General features: G+C 49.6%; 1 protein-coding gene across 1 annotated transcript in view; it reads left to right on the plus strand.

Annotated features, from left to right (window-relative positions):
- LOC147630959 (NagB/RpiA/CoA transferase-like superfamily protein) overlaps window positions 1–21,652 on the plus strand; it is a gene marked incomplete at its 3' end in the record, with an annotated part of 62,578 nt that overhangs the window by 4,550 nt on the left and 36,376 nt on the right. The window contains exon 2 of the mRNA XM_086809304.1: window positions 6,525–6,580. Coding sequence (XP_086665430.1) covers window positions 6,525–6,580 — 56 coding nt within the window. The remainder of the gene's footprint in view (window positions 1–6,524; window positions 6,581–21,652) is intronic.

The raw sequence follows: 21,652 nt of genomic DNA on the forward strand, positions 1-21,652 counted from the left end.
CAACTTGCTTGTTGACTCCTCCGTGTCCTCGAAAAGTGGAATGGACTTTGGAATGGGTTGTCCTCCATCTATCTAGATCACCTCCAAGCTTGGTAGTGTCTGCACCTTGGGCTCCTCGTCTAGAATCTACTCCTTACTGGGGAACTCTGTCACCAATACCACTTCCTCTCTTGAAAGCTTTCCGGCATCCTTAGACACTCCCTCGTGTTGAGCTTCATCTATGGATGGACTTACCACTGTATGCGTTGCCTTTCTTGCTTGGATCTCTTCTTGGCAAGCTGCCAAGTTGCTCTCCAACTGCTGGATAATCTCCTCACGCCTCTCTATCCTATATGGTTCCACTATGCTCTTGTAGAGATTGATGTTGGTGGACCATGTTTCTCCCAAGAAACCAAAGAGCTTTGTGACATTTGCCGAAACTCCATGGTCTATACACATGTACGTGCTGTAGATGTATGCAAAGAAAAATAACACACCTTTGTGGTCAAGGACTAAGCGAAGGTGTCATCCTTGTGCGATGGAGAAAGGGTGGGTAAGGCCTAGACTCCTATTTATAGTGTCTAGTGTCTCTGAGCTGGCCAATGGGTAGAAGCATGTCCACATCACACTTGGGAGAGTGTGCATGTGACACTTCCTTTCTTACACACATACACCAAGAATATCTTCCATCCACGATAGCCTTTCAAGAGAACCAAGTACTATCAAATGGTTTCAGAGCCTCGTTTCACCTTTGCGCTTGCTGTACTCAGCGCCCGTCTCATCTGGCAGCTCTTCGATATCCACCTACCATCTTTGAAGTCTGCCGTTTTGCTGACTTTGCCTACACGTCTACCCGCGTCTCGATCTCGTAGCCAAGTCCACGTACATTGCCTATCACCACCTGCATAGCCCACCAACATCATTTATTGCCCACAATTGCCCATGCTCACCAATCCGTTGCCTTTGTCCGACTGGCCACACCGTCCGTCCGATTGTCGCCGCCGTCCAACTGCCACCGTTGTCTTCCTGACTATTGCTACCACCGACAACCACCTCCGCCACTATTCGTCACCGCCACCACTTGTGCTTTGCTGCTTGTATCGTCTTGTGAGCACCTTCAACATGTTGTCAGCGGCACGGGCATGGAAAAACGGTGCCGAAAGAGACCACTCTTCACCCACATATGCTCGAGGGGGAGTTTTAAACTCCAAAATTATCTCATTTATTAGTGAGTCAAGGGTTCTCTACCCGGGAAGTCTCCCAAAAATTGAATTAAATAATCCTTGTGTGTGTGTTGTCTTTGTAATGCCCTCTTGTTATAAAAGGCTCCATCATTCGTGTCTTACCCCTGTTTAGGCCTAGGGGGTTTGTCCTGGTGAGTTGATGTAAGGTGTCATTTGCTGGTCAAGTTCCAATATCAGGCCCAACATGAGAGTATGGGTGTGCGTGCATGACATGCTCATGTACCTTCTCAAGGCTAATCTAGAAGGGGCAACCAGCAAAAGAGCAGTAGAACTAGAAGATGGAGCCAAAAGAGCAGTAGAACTAGAAGATGGAGCATAGGGTGCTAAAGTGGCCAGTATGGGAGAGTGTGCTGCACCCAAAAGATGTCGGCTGAAGACAAGAGCCTGTCGGCTGTACCAGAACATGGCGGCTGCAGCAGCAGGCGATTCAGGTCATGAAGAGGCGCAGCCCAACCAGGATTTATTGGGGTCCAAGCACCAATCGGCCAGCTCCTCCATTATTTCAAGAGACTATAAATAGCATAAGATGCTCATTGTGTTAGTCATTCATTCCTCTAGAGAATGGGTCCTTAGGGTCCAGCATTAGGACCAGATTTTGGGTGTTTCCCACCTTTTTATGAAGGTAGCCAAGGGCTGTAGATTAGGAGTACCTTTTTGTACTGTATGAATATACTGAATTTCCAGCATCTCTCTCTCTCTCTCCACTCTCTCTTCATGTCTGCGTTTTGCATGAGCATGTTTCCAGTAGTGTTTAGGGCTGAAAGAAGACTCCTAGAGCTTCCGCGTGTTACATTGGTATCAGAGCATCAGGCTCAGCAAAGCTAAACACTGAATCAGTCCCATATGATGGTGTACAAGTCTAAGGTACAGGAAAGTACACGGGGTACAAGTCCAAGGTACAGGAAAGTACACGGATAAGAAGCCTAGGGCAAGGAACAGAGAATCGGGAAGAGCTCCGAGGAGGTTTGTTGGCGGTGTTTCACAAAGCCAGAGGGGATGGCAGTCCTGTGAGCCAGATAGGTTCTCGGGCAACGGTCCCAAGGGAGGATTATCCTCCAAGGGGTGATGTGCGAGTGCCAGACTCATTTCTCAGGAATGAAGACCAAGACAGTGTTCAGAGTCAGGGCAGGAATGGATTGTGGACTAGACGGAACAGATGCATAGATCTTAATCCGAGACAGAGTGGTTTTGGAGACCGGGCCAAGTGTTTATTGAAAAGGGCTGTAGATTAGGAGTACCTTTTTGTAGTGTATGAATATACTGAATTTCTAGCATATCTCTCTCTCTCCACTCTCTCTTCATGTCTGTGTTTTGCATCAGCATGTTTCAAGTAGTGTTTAGGGCTGAAAGAAGACTCCCAGAGCTTCCGCGTGTTACAGTGCCATTGCCTCCCTCTGGTACCGTGCACTGTCCTCAAAGATGGGAGTAGAATCTTCTCAGGAAAGCTTGGAGTTAGGATCCATCGGATAGGAAAGAGGAAGAGACTTTGTTATGCCAAATGTCTCCAGGAGTTGCTGTAGATATCTGTACTGGCTAGGGAAAACTCCATCACGATTATGATAGAGCCCCATACCAAGAAAGTAATGGAGAAGTCCTAAATTAGTCATCTCAAAAGTGAGCTAAATTCGATTGGAGTTGTTCAATCTTGGCAAGATGAGAGCTAGTGATCAACAAATCATCAACATATAAGCCGATCAAACAGATCAAAGTATCTTGAGCAAAGACATAGAGATTGTTGTCTGCAAAGCATCTATAGAAGCCAAGGGAAAGAAAGAACGCATCAATCGTGCCTATGTCAAACCATAAAGGGCTTTGTGCAATCTGTACACTTTACCCTCATGTCTAGGAACTTGAAAACATGGAGGCAGTTCAACATAGACCTTGACATCCATCTGATAAACCGGCCAGTGAGGATGAGCGGAGTGAACAAGAATTGTTTGGATAGTGGTGTATCTTGATGTAGGGGCAAAAGTTTCCTCATTGTCAATATCCTCAATGTGAGAATACCCCTTTGCAACCAATCTGGCTTTGTGTTTGTCCAGAGAACCATCGGCATGAAACTTGGTCTTAAAGACCCACTTGACCCCAATGACCTACCTATGCAAAGGCTGGTCCACAAGCTCCCATGTACCATTCCTTTCGATGGAATCGATCTCGGTCTCCATGGCTTCCTGCCACCTCTTTAGCTGTAGTAGGCTCATATGACTGCACCACTTTACTCATCAAGGCGAGGTTATAGGAACGACGAAGTTGTTGTAATCTTTGTGCCCGTGTCAAGGGTGTTGCTGAGGAGTCGGCAAGCTGATGAAGATCAACATCTGAGAGATGAGAATCATGAGTAGTGGCTTCCAGCCATCGGGGAATCCTAGAGGCAACCCTCCGTGGCATAGAAGTAGGACGAGTAGGAGAAGCTGAGGGTGGAGAAACTTGGGGTGGAGAAGTTGGAGGCAGAGAAGCTGAGGGGGGTGGGGGATGAGGAACCTCTATGGTAAGCTCGCGGTGAGATCGGGAATCATCAGACAAGGGTTCAACAAAGTGAACATCGCGGGAAATCACTAAGGACTTCTTCTCATCAGACACGGGTTCAACAGAGTGAATGAATTAAATGGCAAAAAGCCTGTTCATATATACAACACAAATAGCCAAGTTGGTCAGTAGAGGAAACCCACAGTTGGTGAAAAATACCTACGACTAGGAAAAAGTGCCTAAAAATGTGGGAAAAAGTACCCACGACTGAGCAAAATACATCAGATAAATATGCTCCATAAATGGTGCACTAAATGGGATAAATACTGGAGATGAACACGGTCCAACATTAATGTAGGCTGTCATTTCTGGTCAAGTTCCAATATCAGGCCCAACATGAGAGTATGGGTGTTGGTGCCACTGTCTCCGTGAAGCAAACCTTGGTCTATGAAGCTTTCGCAAAGACCATGCTTTTGTGAGCCCCTAAGCCATGCTCATATGTGAGGCTCTGTGCCATGCTCATTGCCGAGCCTCAGTGGAGAACATGCCCTGTTCTTGCTGCAGTGAAGTACATGGTACAGTCTAGAGGCCAACTCATTATGATTGTGGAAGGTTTTGTCAAGCATCTCTACTGTCACTCCGAACAGCAGGAACATCATAATCCCTGATTAGGACAGTAGTTAGGACAGCATTTAGAGCATCATTAGCATCAGTAGCATCATCATCATTACCATTATCAGTGTAATCAGCAGTAGCATTAGCATCAGTATCATCCTCAGCATAAAAATCAGCAGTACCATCATCAACAGCATCTCCATCTCCATTAGCATCATCATCATCTTCAGCATCACCATCAGCAGCATAACCAGCATGGAGGGATTACGGAACCAATCAACAGCCATATATGCCTTTAGGCAGCAGTCGGCAACCAGCAGGCGGGGCAGCATCCAGTTGAAGGCCAGCTATGTGTGGGCGAGCATTAAGCAAAGTGCAGATTTTATGGCATTTTATGCATTTATTCATGTTCACAGACCTGGCCGACAGCATCTGTTGCTGGCCGACCAGCTCCTCTCAGCATATCTATAAGCATCACTCATAATTCAGCATTCTCAAGCAGTTCATTCATCATTTCATCAGTAGAAGTCATGTAGGGCTAGAGGTCACCCCTAAACCATATAAAGTCAGTCAGCCACCTTTTTGTACCATATGAAATACAAAAAAAAAACTTAACACCAATCTCTCTCTCTTCTTCTCTCTCCTCTGTCTTAATCATGTTTAAATCAGCATCTTGTTCTTAATCAGGCTTAGGAGTACAGTAAAGCTTTGGCGCATGCAACAGATAGGATAAGTGTGCCATGTGTCACTTGTCTAGTGTGTGTGTAATTTCTATGGGTCAAAAGATAAGGCTACATGCCTATAAAAGCATTGATACTTAGTGAAGGTTATCACATCAATAGAGGCAATCATTGAGTTGTGCTCTCTCTCTCTCTCTCGCCCCAACAACTACAGGACTAATATGATTGGCCAAACTTTATGGGTCAGTACTTGAGCTTGAGCTCAACACACTAGCAGAGAGACATGGGCATAGAGCGTTGGGGCAGGTAGGCTTCCGTAGGTCATTCCGAGCCATCATAGCAAAGGCTAGAGCATGACACCAACGGGTTTACTGTTGCTTTGTGGATTTCCACAAAGCATTTGATACAGTGTCTTGAGCCAGACTACTGCAAAGACTCCAAGATTTGGGGGTACCATCAGACATGATTTGGGGGATCATGGCATTATATGAGTTGGTCATAGGACGGGTGAGATGCCTAGGAGGATTATCAGAGGAGATCTCCAGTACCATTGGAGTGAAGCAAGGATGCCCACTGTCTCCCACTCTCTGTGGCCTCTACATCGACGAGGTTTCAACGGTCATAGTCACCAGAAACGTTTCTGAGTTTTGAAGGTTTTTTTTCGAAAGGTTTCGTCCGTCATCTACAAAACCGTAGGTTTTGGATATATATATATATATGAAATTTTAATTTATATATACATAGTAGTACATTGTAGTATTGTACACATACAAATTAAAACTTTAACTTTTAAGAGACTTCACGAGTGACAAATGATAAATCACAATTCAAATATCAAACTTCAAAGCATCATCATAAAATTTCAATCATCATAGAGATGACTATGATATGGTTAGAACTCATGGCAAGTAGGGGCAGTAGTGGCAAGTGCTCACTACTTAGAGGGCACAGGGGGCAGCAGTCGGCAATGTGGGCGCATATGTGGGGCGCTGGGGTCTCCAACGTGGGCACATGGGGAGTCTTCAGCGTGGGCAAATGTGGGGCCTGGGTGCAGCAGCGTGGAGACTAGCAGTAGACTCGCGTGAAGGTGAGGTGGTGACAGAAGCGCGCAACGGGCAGATTGGGGGCAATCGACATCGACGGTCGCACGCGTTTTTTGGGAGAGAAAAAATGGGAAAAAATGACTTTTTAAAAGTGAACAAAACGTTTTGTCAAAGGTTTTGAAGGTTTTGTAGAAACGTTTTGTCACAAAACGTTTCACAAGTTTCATGAGATCAAAACGCGTTTTTTGGTGCCTATGTTTCGGCCTTCAAGCTGAGCCTATAGACAAGATGGAGAAAAGGTTTATGGTGTACGTCTCTCTCTTCCTATATAATCCAGTGTATAGGTGCATCTGGAGCATTGTCATGATGAGTGATGCATATGTAGCTTTATGTGTTTTGAAAATTAATTTGTAAATGTTTAAAGGGTGTCAATGCTGTGTACATTGAAGATTTTGTCTTACTATTCTAAAGCTTGCTCTTACTGATTCTAATTGCAGAGAAGGTTGCCGCTAGAGGCTGTTTATGTTGACATCACCGATTCTTCAAATGGATGGTGAGGTTAACTGCCTTGTTGTTTCTTAGAAAGAAGGTTAAACTTTGCAAGTGGATGTTTTTTAAGTTTAGTTGTATTTTATTGACATGATGTCCGAATTTGATCATGATGTCAACAAAGGATCTCATAGGGGATTTTTATTATGGCCACGAAGGACATAACGTGGTTGGCATGTACTTTGAGGCTAGGCCTGGCTGTGGATGGGTCAGAGAGGGAATAAGTGACTTTGTGATTAACGTGAAAAGCTATAGTTAGTTATATTTATTGATAAGTGCGCTTTCTTGCCGTATTTTCAGCCCAAAGCCTAAATATGTCATGTGCATCCGTCAATGCACTTGCACATGAACATGAACATGTTCTTCAGTTGCAGTTGCCTAAAGAGTAAGTTTCGAAGGCGTGTTTGGATGAGATGGATAGCTTTTTAGACACCTGGACAGTGGCAGCCATGCACCCATGGTCAAAATAGGTGTAGACAGCATTTGTGCACTTTATAGAGTTGTGGACATGTCCGACCAGGCAACCAGCTTTCAGCCAGCTGACGAGCCACAATTTATTCTTTGCATATCATTCTCCCTGACGTATGGCAGTATGAAACGTATGATATGAACTATGATTGGGGCATCTAAGATGTGTCAAAGGTGGGTTGGGCTGGGACATCATAGAGGTAGCTGGGTCTGTGATGGGAGTGGGAGACCTCTTCTCCTCCTACATCTGCCATGCCTTGGAACTATCTGCACTTAGAAACAATTTGTCAAACTCCTCCCGCTCGGCCAAGAAAGCCCTCTTCTTGTGCCGGGTAAACCGTTGAGACCTTTGCACTTGACATGCCGTGATGATTCCCCTTGCTTGATCTTGGCGGAGTTGCAAGTGGTAGGCTTTACATTCTTCATCATACTAACTGTTTTGAGGTATGGATGGGATGTGAAGGTTGGGGATCCAATCAAGTATTCCACTGTACTACTCCCTACCTTCAGCCTCTTACCAAAGGAGCATTCCGGTGTGACAACGGAGAGCTAGTACACGCACATCGGTGAGTTGCATTGCGTCTCAAAGGCAAGACCCGAAACATGATTCAGCAAGGATAAGGTAAGATCTTGACTTGAATAGAAGCATAAAAAGGCTGTAGATAAGCATAGAAAAGGCAATTGGACATGAAAGAAAATGATTGGGTATCGCTGATATTCGAGAAAGCGAGACTCAGGAAGAGGCCTAGAAAAGAGGGGATGTGTCCTAAGCTCTCTACTACCATTCAAAGTCATTGAGGAGGTCAATGAAGTGGATTTTTTGCTGGATCATTGGAAAATTCACAATGCAGTCCATGTAAGCCTGTTGCGCAAGTATGTGGGACTCGAGTCTACAGAGCCTGTTAGATCCACTGGAAGTGGATGAGTGTGACTATCAGAGCTTGGCCGACTCACGGCAATTCAACGTGAGGCTTAGGGGTGGCCCTAGAATGGAGCCTTCGTGATATGGTCAAACTGTTGTAAAAGCTTGTACCTTGTGTACAAAGAGCAGCCTCAGTTGTATATAAAAGAGATGAGAAATTTGAGAACTTATGGGTCGGAGACCTTGGGTCAAAGACCATTTAGTTGTGTCCTAGGTTTTGGGACAGTAATGATTTATTGACTTTGTGTGTGAGGATCCCACAAAGTTCATTGATGCTCCGAGGAAGGTGTAGTTCCATGGATGTATCTGTTGCTCCATAGGTGGATGGAAATCCATTGAGGCACCTAGTCCCTTGATTCTAGTAGTCAAGGGAAATCCACCTATCTTATGGGGTGCACACCATGGATATGGGGTGGAAGTAAACCTCTTGTTGAGGAGGTTGTGTGTTTCTCTTCACAAAGACATGTGAGGACACAGTGGATTGGGAGTGGAGTTGTATACTCACCCTAGAGTTAGGCTGAAGGTTAAACCTTTGGCTAATTGAATTTCTTGCTTTTGTGAGTAAGATCTTTTGTAGTCCCAGAGATTCAATCAGTTCCATCCTGAAGGAGAATATCTGTTAGAACTGGTTGATAGAAATCTCTTTGATTTTGGGACTTGTGGTATTGTCTTGGGGAGTCTCCGAGTGTCGTTGAGATTCCGTTAACGAGTGATATGAGGAAGTTATGTTGAAAAGCTTGCCTTTAGTTCACACCCAATTTGGGGGGTGGAGAGTAGCTTGAACAACTAGTCTGTCTATGGTTTGCATTTGGAGAGCAAGGTAGATCCAGAACTGCTTACTGCCTTCATTGTAGATTGCTTTGGAAATGCGTGATGACCCGAGGAGTCAGGCCATTCTAGCTAGGATATGAATGGATCTTGAGAGAATGTTTGCTGAAGGTTAAACCTTTGGCTAATTGAATTTTTTGCTTTTGTGAGTAAGATCTTTTGTAGTCCCAGAGATTCAATAGTTGCGTCCTGAAGGAGAACATCTGTAAGAACTGGTTGATAGAATCTCTTTGATTTTGTGACTTGTGGTGTCGTTGAGATTCCATTAACCAGTGATATGAGGAAGTTTATGTTGAAAAGCCTGCCTTTAGTTCACACCCAATTTCGGGGGTGGAGAGTAGCTTGAACAACCGGCTTGTCTATGGAGAGCAAGGTAGATCCAGAACGGCATACTGCCTTCATTGTAGATTGCTTTGGAAATGCGTGATGACCCGAGGAGTCAGGCCATTCTAGCTAGGATATGAATGTATCTTGACTCTTGAGAGAATGTTTGCTCTCGAGGAACAATTTGCTTTGGTTGGGAATCCTCTTCTACGAGTAGTGAGCTCAGAGGTAGAATGGAAGAAATCTGAGATAGAAGTCGAGCTTCATGAGGGGTTTGGAGTTTGAGATTTCCAATTTATGTTGAGTGATCTCCGCTGGAGACTTCCATAGGAGCAGATTCTATTCGAGGACAGATTTTGGTGAAAGAGAGGAGATCCAGACAAGAATAGAAGGTTGACAGCTAAGGCTTGGTCCCAGAAGCGAGTTGGGATTTTTTTCTGAGAGACTTGATCAGAGATTGATTACTTTTCACATCTTTATTGCCAAGGAAGGGGGGGGGGTGGGGGGTGGGTTGGGAGAGACTTCATTAGTGCATGTGACACATATGTACTGGGTTCAAAGTTACGAATTGTGAACCGAATGTTAGGATCTAATCCACCTATGAATTTGCTCCATCTTGGCCTGCGTAGATAGCCCTAACTGCTGTGCTAAAGTAATAACCTTGCCGGAAAACTGAAGCATTGGGGATCCGTTTTGTCTGAGTCCATAGAACTCATTTGCAAGACTAGTCATGTACTGGGGCGGGAGGAATTTGGTCTTCAGGTCATGGACAAATGTATCCCAGCTAAAAGTCTGTGACACCTGTGGTCTGGTCTGTATAATGATTAGACCAATGCTGTCACCAAGTGACTGCCTCACCAGTGAGATGGGGAGCCGCTACGTGGACTCTATCCTGAGGATCTGTGATCCTAGCTAATGGAAAATGAGCAGTAAATTGATGAATGAACTGATTAACTGCTAAATGATCACACTTACCATCATACTTATTGAAATTTGGTTGACTACGAATGACGGTAGTTGATGCTGCGGACTGCTGGCTGGTGCCACCTGAGGCGGGGGATGCTGAAGAGAGGTGCTGGTATCTAAGATGAATGTCCTCCTTTTCCCTTTGGTGCTCGAGTAACATACGTTCTCGATCGAGCTCTCGTTGGTGCTCCCGAGCGGCGGGTTCAACCTGACGTCGGTCTTCGTCGATCCTGCGTTGGGCTTCCTCATAGTCCCGTCTTTCTCCTTTTTCTTATTGCTTTCTTAATTCTGCTTCTGCTTTTTCTTCTCTCCTTCGGGCCTCGTCTTCTCTCCTTTGTTGTTCCATCTGAAAGAAGAGGGAGATGTAGTCGGGGGCTGCTAGAGGCGGAGGAGGACATGTTGCTGCTGCCTCCAAGAGTCGGAGACGTTCCATGAGCAACTGGTTCTGAGCTCTAAGAAGAGCTATGGTGTCTCCTGTAGTCGGAAGAGCAAGGTCTCCTTCGCGGGAGACTTCTTCCGCCTGATGGGTACTCTCCTCTGTAGACATGATGCTGAAGTCAGTGGTCGTGCCGGAACGCAATCTGACCATCCAAGGATGCCCTCACACTAGGATACAGTGTGTGTGGACAAGCTGAATCTGATACCAATGTAACATGCAGTGGAAGTATTCGTATTGGAGGATCCTATCACACAAATCCTCACACCGTCTTCTGTATCCTGAGTAGTTTCACGAGTTTAGCAATCCACTTTAATGACTTCAAACTTTAAAGAGATATGAAAGAGAGATGAGAACTGTAAACCGTATGGGGTCCCGAATTACCCACTGAAAGGCCCCCTATCCCGTTACCGAGATAGTATTTGCTTTATTATCTTTAAAGAGACTGACGGTGTGACTGACAATAAGCCAAACGCAAGACCTCTGAAGACCAAGAGTCGGCTGGCTACTGAGCTGGCCGACTGCTCATGTCCACCATAAATGCCTAAATGATGTGTAAAATGCTCAAAATGATGGGAAAAATACCCAAAAAAATCCTAGTAAATATCCTGATAAATACTAGATGATATCTGGGGTGTTTGCCATGGTCTAGATGCAATGGATGAATGATGTGCAATATGCAGAATGCTTTCTGATGCAAATCCTAAGGTTTTTACTGACTGTATATGCATGAATGCGTCTCTTTAAATGGGTTAAGGGACTTAGACCGACTGACTGGCTTGCTATGGCTGAGAATGACCTACGTAGCTTGTGCCTGACTTATCCTGGACTGAGGATTACAATGGGGTCACAGCGTACGACAAATATCATCCTGAATGGTACTAATACTGTTACAAAGTTGCACTGATGATGATGAGCCAGCTTGTCACCATGCACTACAATGCAGAGTGCATGTGGCAACTAGTGGACGAAGTGACCCAAGCGGAATACCAGGAAGAGTGCTGATTCTTCAGCTTCAGATACAAAGACTCCAGCCAGGTGGAGTTTGAGGAGCATTCTGTTGCTCTACGGGACAGAGAAACAGACCAAGTTGTATGGGAAGGCGGAGTGGAGAACGGTATCTACAAACTCTCAGCACTCTCCTCTCTGACAGGCACTCAGATCGATGACTTGTAGCACTTTCGGTTTGGCCACTTGAATGTGGATGCACTGCAGTGGGCTTTTCGGGACCAAATGGTGGTTGACTTGCCAGATGTTGGCAACAAGCAAGGACGCTGTAATTCTTGCATTCGTGCTAAGCAGTACATGGAATCTTTTCTGAAGCAGGCTTCCAGGCGGGCTTCGAAACCTTTGGAGTTGGTACACACTAACTTGTGTGGACCTATGCAAACCCCATCCTTGGGAGGTTCTTTTTATTTTATGCTACTACTTGATGATTGTAGCAGATTCACATGGGTTTATTTCCTTTCCCAAAAGGACCAAGCTTTTGCTCGGTTCAAGGAGTGGCATGTGATGGTGGAGAAAGAATCTGGCTTGTAGATACAGACTCTTCCGGCTGACAAAGGAGGAGAGTTTTCTTCCAATGCATTTGTGCAGTTTTGTGCGGAACATGGCATCAAGTGGGAGCTGGCCAATACAAGTTTGCCTTCAGAGAAAGGAGTAGTTGAGCGAAACAACCGGACTCTGGTGGAGATGGCGAGGACGATGTTGGAGCATCGTGATCTTCCTCGTCCACTTTGAAGAGAGGCTGTGGCTACAGCTGTCCATATCGTCAACCGATCTCCGACGGCTTTAGTACCAAAGATGACTCCCTTTGAGGCTTATTTTGGTAGTAAACCAGATGTCTTCCATTTCCGTGTGTTTTTGAATGATGCCTATGTTCACATTCCAAAGAAGCAGAAGGGGAAGCTTGACTCGAAGTCCCAGAAGCTTGGCTCTATAGGATATAACTCTCTTTCCAAAGGATACAAGCTGTATGACCTGGAGCGGAACGAGGTTGTTGTCAACATCGATGTTGTTTTTGATGAGCATGTTCCAGCTTCCACTGTTGATGAGTCGCCACTTTTTGGAGACCAAGATGAGTCTGATGATGATTCCCAGTCGATTGTTCCAGCTCGGCAGCCTCAGTCAGTTGAGGAGGTTGACCCGCAATTGGAGATGAGCCCCCGCAACAGCAGGAGGCTCCGCGTTCTGTTCGAGTACCCAGGTGGTTGTTAGACACCCTTCGGGAGTTAAGTGTTACAGAGCTTCCCTCCGAGTGGACCACAGAGGACGGACCTCGAAGATCGCATAGAGTTCGTGACAAAAGTCATTCAGCGGAGCTCTTACAGGTAAACTATGCTTTGATGTCTCGTATCATGCGGGACAAAGAGCCCACTTTCGTAAAGGAAGCCCTTTCACAGGATACTTTGGAGGAAAGCCATGCAGGTGGAACTGGATGCCATAGAGAAGAATAAAACTTGGGAGTTGGTTCCGAGGCCGTCGAAACGGTGAGTCATTGGTGTCAAGTGGGTCTTTAAGACCAAGTATATGTCAAATGGGTCGATGGACAAACACAAAGCCAGCCTGGTGGCTACGGGTTATGCTCAATGGCCTGGCATCAACTATGAGGATACATTTGCACCGACAGTGAGGATGACAACGATTCGGAGCGTTCTTGCCCTTGCCTCTTCTCAGCGGTGGCCCGTATATTAGATGGATGTGAAATCCGCGTTCCTTAATGGTGACTTACAGGAGGAGGTGTATATTGAGCAGCCTCTAGGCTTTGAGGTTCCAGGATCAAAGGGGATGGTTTACAAGTTGCGGAAGGCCTTGTATGGTTTTAAGCAAGCTCCCAAGGCTTGCAATCAGAAGATTGATTCCTTATTTGTACGGACTGGATTTCAGAGATCAGTTGCAGATCCTAACTTGTATCTCTTTCGGGAACATGGTTTGGTCACGTTGATCATCCTTTATATGGATGACCTCATTCTCACTGGCGGTCATGTGGAGCACATTGCAGTGACGAAGACTGCCTTGTCAAAGGGGTTTGAGATGACCGACTTAGACTTACTCCACTTCTTCTTGGGATTGGAGATCTGGCAGACCCAAAGGGGGTTCCTTGTCTCTTAGCAGCGATATGTTCATGAGTTGCTTTTGTTTCAAATCATAAAGGGCTTTGTGCAATCTGTACACCTTACCCTCAAATCTGGGAACTTGAAAACCTTGAGGTTGTTTAGCATACACCTCCTCATGTAAGTCGCCATTAAGAAAGACAGACTTGACATCCATTTGGTAAATCGGCCAGTGCTCATGAGCACAAAGAGCAAGAGCTGTCCGGATGGTGGTGTATCTTGCCACACCTTCAATCAAAGAGTACCCCTTTGCAACCAATCTAGCTTTGTGTTTGTCTAGAGATCCATCAACATGAAACTTGGTCTTAAAGACCCACACCTGTCGATGCAAAGGCCAGTCCACAAGCTCCCATGTACAATTACTCTCAATGGAATCAATCTCGGCCCCCATGACTGCTTGCCACTTAGGAAGAGCAAAAGCCTCTTTAGCTATAGTAGGCTCATATGACTGTATCATTGTACTCATCAAGGTGAGGTTACAAGAATGGCGAAGCTGCTATAATCTCCATGCCCATGTCAAAGATTGTGCTGAAGAGGAAGTAGTCAAAAACACAATTTTTTCGCTCGCTGAAGCTCCCGCCCCCCCCCCCCAGCTCTGCGCACCTTCGCTCCCCCCCCCTTTTTGCCGCTGCGCCCCCCCTCTCCTGCCTCGCTGCTGCGCCGCCCCCCCCCCCCTTTTCGCCTGTTTCGCCCCCTCCCCTCTGCGCCATTGCGCCTGCCCCCCCCGCTGCTGCCTGCTCGCCATCCCCCCCCCGCTTCCGCCTGTTCCCCCCGCTGCCGCCTTTTCGCCTTCACCCCCGCTTCCACCTGCTCGCCATCCCCCCCCCGCTTCCGCCTGCTGGCCCCCCCGCCGCCTCGCTCTCATCTCGCCGCCTCCATTCAGCAGCGCCCCCCCCCCCCCTCTCCTTCTCGCGTTCGCCGCCCCCCCCCCCTTCCCTCCTCTGTCGCGCTGCCTTCCCCCCTTGGGGGTTTGTGGTTTTCGTCATCCGTCTTCCGTCTCTTGGTGTGCAGCCCGCTTCTTGCTGGGGTTTTTCGCTTTCGCCTCGCCTTCGCTTGAGCTTCAGACTCTGATGGAGACTCCTCCCGCCTCGCCTCAGAGGGACTCTTCCGCAGCCCCCTCGCCCGCCCCCGAGGTCATCCCCATCAGGCTTTCTCTTTCGCCGGAAGAGGAAGCGAGCCTCACCGCAGAGGTGGAACGCCTTCAGGCTCACTCCACCATCTGCCGTATAGTCGGCACTCGCCCCAGCAGAGGGGAGATCAGGGATCTACTTCAGGCTCGCCTTCTTGCAGATGTGGGCAAGATCCTTGATGTACAGCTCTTGGGCCGGGGACATTATCAGATCGAGTTCGAGGCCGCCCAGAGCGTTGCCAAGGTCCTTGCCATGAGTCCTCTGGATATCAGGGGTGCTCGGGCTTTCTTCAGGCCTTGGCAGCATGGATTTGACCCAGCTGCGGCGGAGCAGGGAGAGCGCCTCTTCCATATTACAGTTTGTTTCCCTGGTCTCCGCCGGGAGTATCTTCCGCTCCTCTCCAGGCTCGGAGCATTGGTGGGCTCGGTTCTTGAGACGGGCCCCTCAGCAGCTTCAGTGGTGGCCAGAGCAGCTGGGCTACCTTCGGTCAGAGTGTTGGTATCTGACATCTCCTCCCTTCCTAAGGTCATTCAGCTACCTAGGATAGGGGGGGGGTGGATAGATCAGAGAGTGGAGTTCTCGGGGCTCCCGAACCAGTGCTTCATTTGCAGGCAGGTCGGTCATTTGGCCAAGGCCTGCCCTCGCAGGAGACCTCGGCCCTCACCACAGCAGCAGGCCACGGATGGCCCGCCCACAGATTCGGCTCGGCAGGCTGCCTCAGGGACACCTGCTCAGGCCACAGAGACCTCGGAGTGGCAGCCTGGACAGGGGCGCCGTCGAGGGAGACAGCCACAGCAGCACGCCCAGGTACCGCTGCAGCAGCAGCAACAGTCTCAGCCTCACTGGGTTCCCGTGAGGAACAGATTTGCTCCCCTTCAGGAGGAGACCCCTGCAGCGACCGAGGACCAGGAGATGCCAGCTCCCCCTCCTTCACCTCCCCCACACCCATCCCCTCCCTCCGCCTCGCTTCCACCTTCGCCTCCTCCCGTCCCCGCTCCGGCCTCGGCAGCGGCTCCCTCTCCTCCTCCCTCGCCTCCCCCTCCTCCCCCTCCGCCCGCCTCGCCTTCCCGGGAGGTTCTGGCAGCTCCCTGGCGCTCACCTGCAGTCCGGAGGGCGCTGAGCACTGACCTCGCTCGAGCATCACAGAGGAGACCTATGCCGATTAGGGCTTCACGGATTTCATCTATCCGCAGTCGGCTGAGTCGTCTCGGCATTCGACAGCGCTCGGCGGCGTTTGATTATACCTTCACACGGCTTTTTGGAGCAGAGGGCCCCCATGAGCCAGCACCCATCCGAGTGCATGTAGTGATACCCCCGGCCCGCGGGGAGGAGGCACTAGACTCAGCGGTGGCCTTCTCGTTCCCTCTATGTGGACCTTGTGATCGGGAGTGGACTCTAGAGCTCGCTCTCAGCACGTTGAAGACTCAGGCAGTTGAGTTTTCTCATCACATGAGCGACTTGGAGGTTACAGATGTGCTAGGCCGACTTTGGGAGTTGGCTCATTTTGTCTTGGATCCCGAGGGAGTGGATACATCCGGGGTTCGGCATTTGGTCGTGCGCATTGTTGCAGATTTGGCACGCGACCCAGGATATGTGAGTATTCACGAGGTTACTATGTCCGAGCAGGAGGCAGTCGTCATGGGTCACAGCCACTGGCGCCTGATCCGGGATATTTGCAGTACACCGGGTGGGCAGACTCGCAGCCGTTCGGATGGGGACTACTCTCCATCCAAGCCGCTTGCGAAGGCCCGCCGCACGGCTGAGACAGCCTCCACCTCAGTAGGACATCCATGAGGATCATCTCATGGAATGTACAGGGCCTTGGCGGAGCACACTTTATACGCTATCGAGGCTGCTTGAGGCAGGAGCTACAGAGATGCCTGGTTGGTGGCAGCATTGACATTCTGATGATGCAGGAGCATCACTTGGGTGAGAGCAGGATCCGGAGATATGGTTCGGTGATGCCTGGTAGATGGGATACTTTCTGGTCTGCAGGGTTTGGTCCTTTGGGAGGACAGGGAGGAGTATGCATGGTTATTGCAGATGCATGGCGGCAGGCCATTGTGGATCGAGGGATCATTGTGCCTGGTAGAGCACAGTATGTCATTCTGAGGATGCATGATGAGCTATTGGGTGTGCTCAACATCTATGCGCCCAATCATGCTAGTGCCAGAGCAGAGTTCTGGACTCAGGTTACAGATGCATTGCCAGAGGCCGCACATTGGTGTGTTGGGGGAGACTTCAACATGCTTGAGGACCCGGCAGATAGGGTGGGAGGCAGTCATGTAACAGTGCACGGCACGGAGCTTGCAGCTTGGGACCGGTTTTGTATGACATTGAGGATCACGGATGCATGGCAGCATGGGGCTTTCTCCCGGTCTCAGGACAGTCTTAGTTTCTCTCGGTCGGATCGCCGGCAGGGAGGGACTAATCTATCTCGGATTGATCGCTTTTATGTGGGCGATTGGTTGGGGGAGCGAGGGGGCTCCGTCGGCATTCTTGCTGGCACCTCATTTTCAGATCATGCGCCAGTTATACTGACTTTGGAGGAGGGGACACGGGAGCCCAGCTTGCAGTTGAGGATCCCAGAGAGGGTACTTGCAGACCCCAGTCTCGCTGAGGACATTGAGAGGATCTGGCATGATAGTCAGTGTTCTGACCAGGATGCAGCGGGCCAGTGTGCCCAGGGACTCATTGATCTTAGCTCTTTTCTACACGCTGCAGCTTTGGCACGACTGGGAGAGATTCGCGAGCGGGAGCAACGGCTGAGACGCAGCCTTGCTTCGCTACAGCGCCTTCAGGAGCAGCAGCCTGCATGTGAGTGGGTGGCGTCCCAGCTGAGCCAGGCACGCCAGGAGGTTAGAGAGGCAGAGGAGCAGAGACATGAGTTTTACTATCGTCGACAGGCCTCTCAGTGGACACAGCTTGGTGATAGAGTGACTGGGGAGTTTTTTGAGATCACTGGACCCCGTCATGCGCGAGCAGGGGTTCGCCAGCTTGGTAGACCGGATGGATCGATAGCTACTGAGCTCGGGGAGATCAGAGCCATTGCCACTGCTTTTTATCGTGACTTGCTTTCAGCAGAGCCAGCCACTGAGGATCGAGATGTATGCAGACAGACAGTGTGGGCCCATGTGCAGAGGAGGGTCACAGACCATATGCGCACAGTTCTAGGTGCGCCTCTGTCAGAGATTGAGCTTGCCGAGGCCTTGAGGGTCCTGCCGCGACATAGTTGCCCAGGGGAGGACGGACTGACGCCGGCCTTTTTTATGCGCTATTGGGACCTTTTGGGGCCAGGCCTCCGCAGGGGCTTTCAGCATGTTTTGGACACTGGGGTGATGCCGCAGAGCTTTTCAGAGGGCTTGATCTATCTTATCCCCAAGGGGGAGGGAGTATCGGATGACATTCGGCATTGGAGGCCTATTACGATCCTCAATACTGTATACAAGGTCTTGGCAAAGGCCTTGAGTTTGAGGATCCAGCCCTTCCTGGGGGAGTTGATTCATGCTACTCAGACAGGATTTGTCAAGGAGCGCAGTATCCTTGACAACATCTTTACTTTTTGGGAGGCGACGGCCCGAGCTAGGTTTCTTGGCGAGGACTTGGTCGTGATGCTTCTCGATTTTGAGAAGGCATACGATAGAGTTGATTGGGGATTCTTAGAGGGCACTATGCTGCGCCTGGGCTTTGAGCCAGGATGGATCAGAGGGGTGGCAGCTTTGTATTCCACAGCTCGCAGCCAGGTGCTGATTGCAGGAGGTCGGGGGCCGAGTTTTGAGCTGACCAGATCAGTCCGTCAGGGGTGTCCTCTCGCCCCTTTCCTTTTTCTCTTCTTTGCGGAGGCTATGAGTATGTATTTGACGGCAGAGGAGGTTGGTTTGAGAGGACTTCAGCTCCCAGTCCGGGGGGAGGATTTGCTTGATGCAGAGTTTGCAGACGACACGGGCTTATTTTTGCATGGCCAAGAGGCCAATCTTATTCGGGCAGAGCAGTCGCTCCAGGTTTTTAGTGCAGCTTCGGGAGCATTGATCAATTGGCGCAAGACAGTGGCCTTTTGGATCAGTAGTGCTCCCACTCCGGCATGGAGTCCGGACCCCGGTTTTAGATGGATTCCTTCCGGCACAGCAGTGCGGTATTTGGGATGCCAGATTGGCCTCGATTTGTCACCTGAGCAGCAGATTGCCCCGCTTCTTCTGAGCATTCGGAAGAAGCTATTGTATTGGAGTACAGCTCGACTATCCTTGGCTGGGAGGGTGGTGGTGGCAAATCAGGTGCTGTTAGCGACTATGTGGTACATTACGTCTTGCTGGATTTTCTCGAGCTCTTGCATCAGCCAGGTACAGAGGCTGATCAGGAACTTTCTGTGGTCTGGGCGGGACGGTCAGCCAGCCCGGGCAAAGGTTGCATGGGCAGTTATTACACTTCCGCTGGCTCAGGGCGGTTTGGGCATTATAGATCCAGTCGATCAGAGTAGAGCCTTATTGGGGAAGCTTATTGTTCGGGGGTTGCTTCCAGGCGCTGAGCCTTGGAAAGAGCTCCTCTTGCAGCGACTGCAGGCCCGGGCGCCTCCTGCAGGGGGTACTTGGGCACCAGAGATTCGCTGGATATTCATAGAGATGAGGAGGACAGGCCTCAGTAGAGGATGGGAGGACAGATTTGCTTTGAGTATCCTGCGAGCTTGGGAGCTACTGAGACCGGGGCTCTCTCAGCGGCCTCCGTCTTGTGTTGAGGAGCGGGCCAGGCAGCCGCTCATCTGGAGCCCAGCGGTTCGTACAGAGCAGGGTCATATGCTGGGTTCTCGGCCTCGTCTAGCCTGGGGACCTTTAGCGGCAGGCCCAGCTCGTAGTTTTGGAGACTGGCAGGCTTTCTGCAGTCTACCAGAGGAGACCCAGGTGGAGAGGCTGAGTCACTTCAGAGGGGGGTTGATTATGAGGGATGATATTCGGGAGGCACTTACAGAGGAGTGGTTCACACCTCTCGAGCCAGTGGCCCCACGGTGGATGGGTGCCTTCACACAGTTGGAGATCCTGATTGCTGTCAGAGCTAGCACTGAGGATGGCAGATGCCTCTATTATGAGATTCAGGATGAGGGCCGACTCCAGAGAGTGGAGGTGGAGTCGCCTTTGGTTGCAGAGTGCACCTTTCAGAGGATTCGGGTAGTGGCTGCCGCTTCTCGGAAGTGGCATATTGACCCCGACCCTGCTGACGTGCTCCCGGATTGGCGCATATGGGCATATGCAGCGCGCCCCTTGGCCCGGCTGCAGTGGGACCCCGGAGAGTACGAGTGGCATGATCCTTATGCATCCCTTGAGGCCACAGAGATCACATTTTTCCAGTATACTGTTCGGCTGGGACGGCATATCTTGACGGCGAGGAGGACGGTTTCTCCAGCGGCATCGGGGCATTGGCGATTGCAGGGACTATCACAGGAGTTCCTGGAGGATTTCTGGGCTCGGCTCTGGGCTAGTCGACAGGCCCGCAGGATCTCGGCTTTTCAGTGGCTGGTCGCCCACAGGGGCTCAGCAGTTGGCACTTGGCTTGTTTACAGCGGTCTTCCGGCGGCCTGCGTCCGATGCGGCCACCCTATGGAGACACAGAGACATTGCCTTTGGGACTGCCCTCAGGCTCAGCAGATTTGGCTGCGGATGCTGCGTATTCTGGCCCCCCTCTCTCCAGAGGGTATGTTTACGTGGGGTGCCGCTGCTTGGTCGACTTCGTCAGGGCCTGCTATGGGCTATGAGATGGAGCAGGGCAGTCAGGCCATCAGCTTTATTAGGGGCCAGCCTCGCCTGGTTCCGGCACCGGATTACTCGTCCGCCAGCTGGACACAGGAGAGGGATTTACGATGGGAGCTCCTCAGCAGCCTCACCATCTGGTTCACCTGGAGGGCCCGGTGCTTCACGGCCTTTGAGGGGAGATTGGAGCCACCAGCAGAGACTGTTCGAGGGATTTGGCAGGAGTTGATCCACACCCTGCGAGGACAGTACGACCGCATCCGGGGAGACTCGGATGAGGCGATCTTACGGCGCCAGGCCTTTCATACCACTTGGCGCTGCGGCCCGTTCTACACCCTACACACGGGATCCCCCCGTTGGCACTACAGGCCACCTGTTTGGCTCTTCCCCCCCCCCATTGTATGATTTAGCCGTTCAGTCCTTTAGACTGATGTTTGTATTTTGCAGCACCTAGGGAGAGTCTCCCGGGCTGCCATGATGTATTCACTGCTCTTCTCTCTGTTAGGAGCAGGAGAGATCTCTTTTGTAGCCCTACGGGCGTTTTTTTTTACATAACTAATGAAAGGATCTTTTCTCGGAAAAAAAAAAAAAGATTGTGCTGAAGAATCAGCAAGCTGATGAAGTTCCATATCGGAGAGATGAGAATCACGAACAATGGTTTCCAGCCATCGTGGAATCTTAGGGGCAATCCTCTCTTGCACAAAAGCAGGAGTAGGAGAAGCCATGGAAGGAGGAAGTGGGGGTGGAGAGGCAAGGGGTAAAAAAGTTCATGGTGGTGAAGTTGAAGTGGCTTAGGATGAGAGCAAGAATCATCTAAGGGTTCAACAAAGTGAACAGCGCGAGAAATCACCAAGGATCTCAAGATGAGAGCGAGATCATTTGAGGGTTCAACAAAGTGAACATCGCAAGAAATCACCAAGGATCGCGACTCCCAATCCCATAATCTGCAAGCTTTGGAATGAGAGCTATATCCAAGGAATTTGCACTTCTTAGACTTGGCATCAAATTTGGATATATCAGAATCAAGAATATGAACATAGGCATCACAACCGAAAACCTTGAAATAAAAGACGGTTTCTAGGATGCTGGAGAGCTTGGAAACATGAAGCACATCCTGAATGGTAGAAGGCTGGCCCGAGGAAGAGTTAAGTTGC

The sequence above is a fragment of the Cibotium barometz genome, chromosome 15 (genome assembly GCF_041138505.1).
Source record: "Cibotium barometz isolate CiBa-2024 chromosome 15, ASM4113850v1, whole genome shotgun sequence".
Lineage (NCBI taxonomy): Eukaryota > Viridiplantae > Streptophyta > Polypodiopsida > Cyatheales > Cibotiaceae > Cibotium > Cibotium barometz.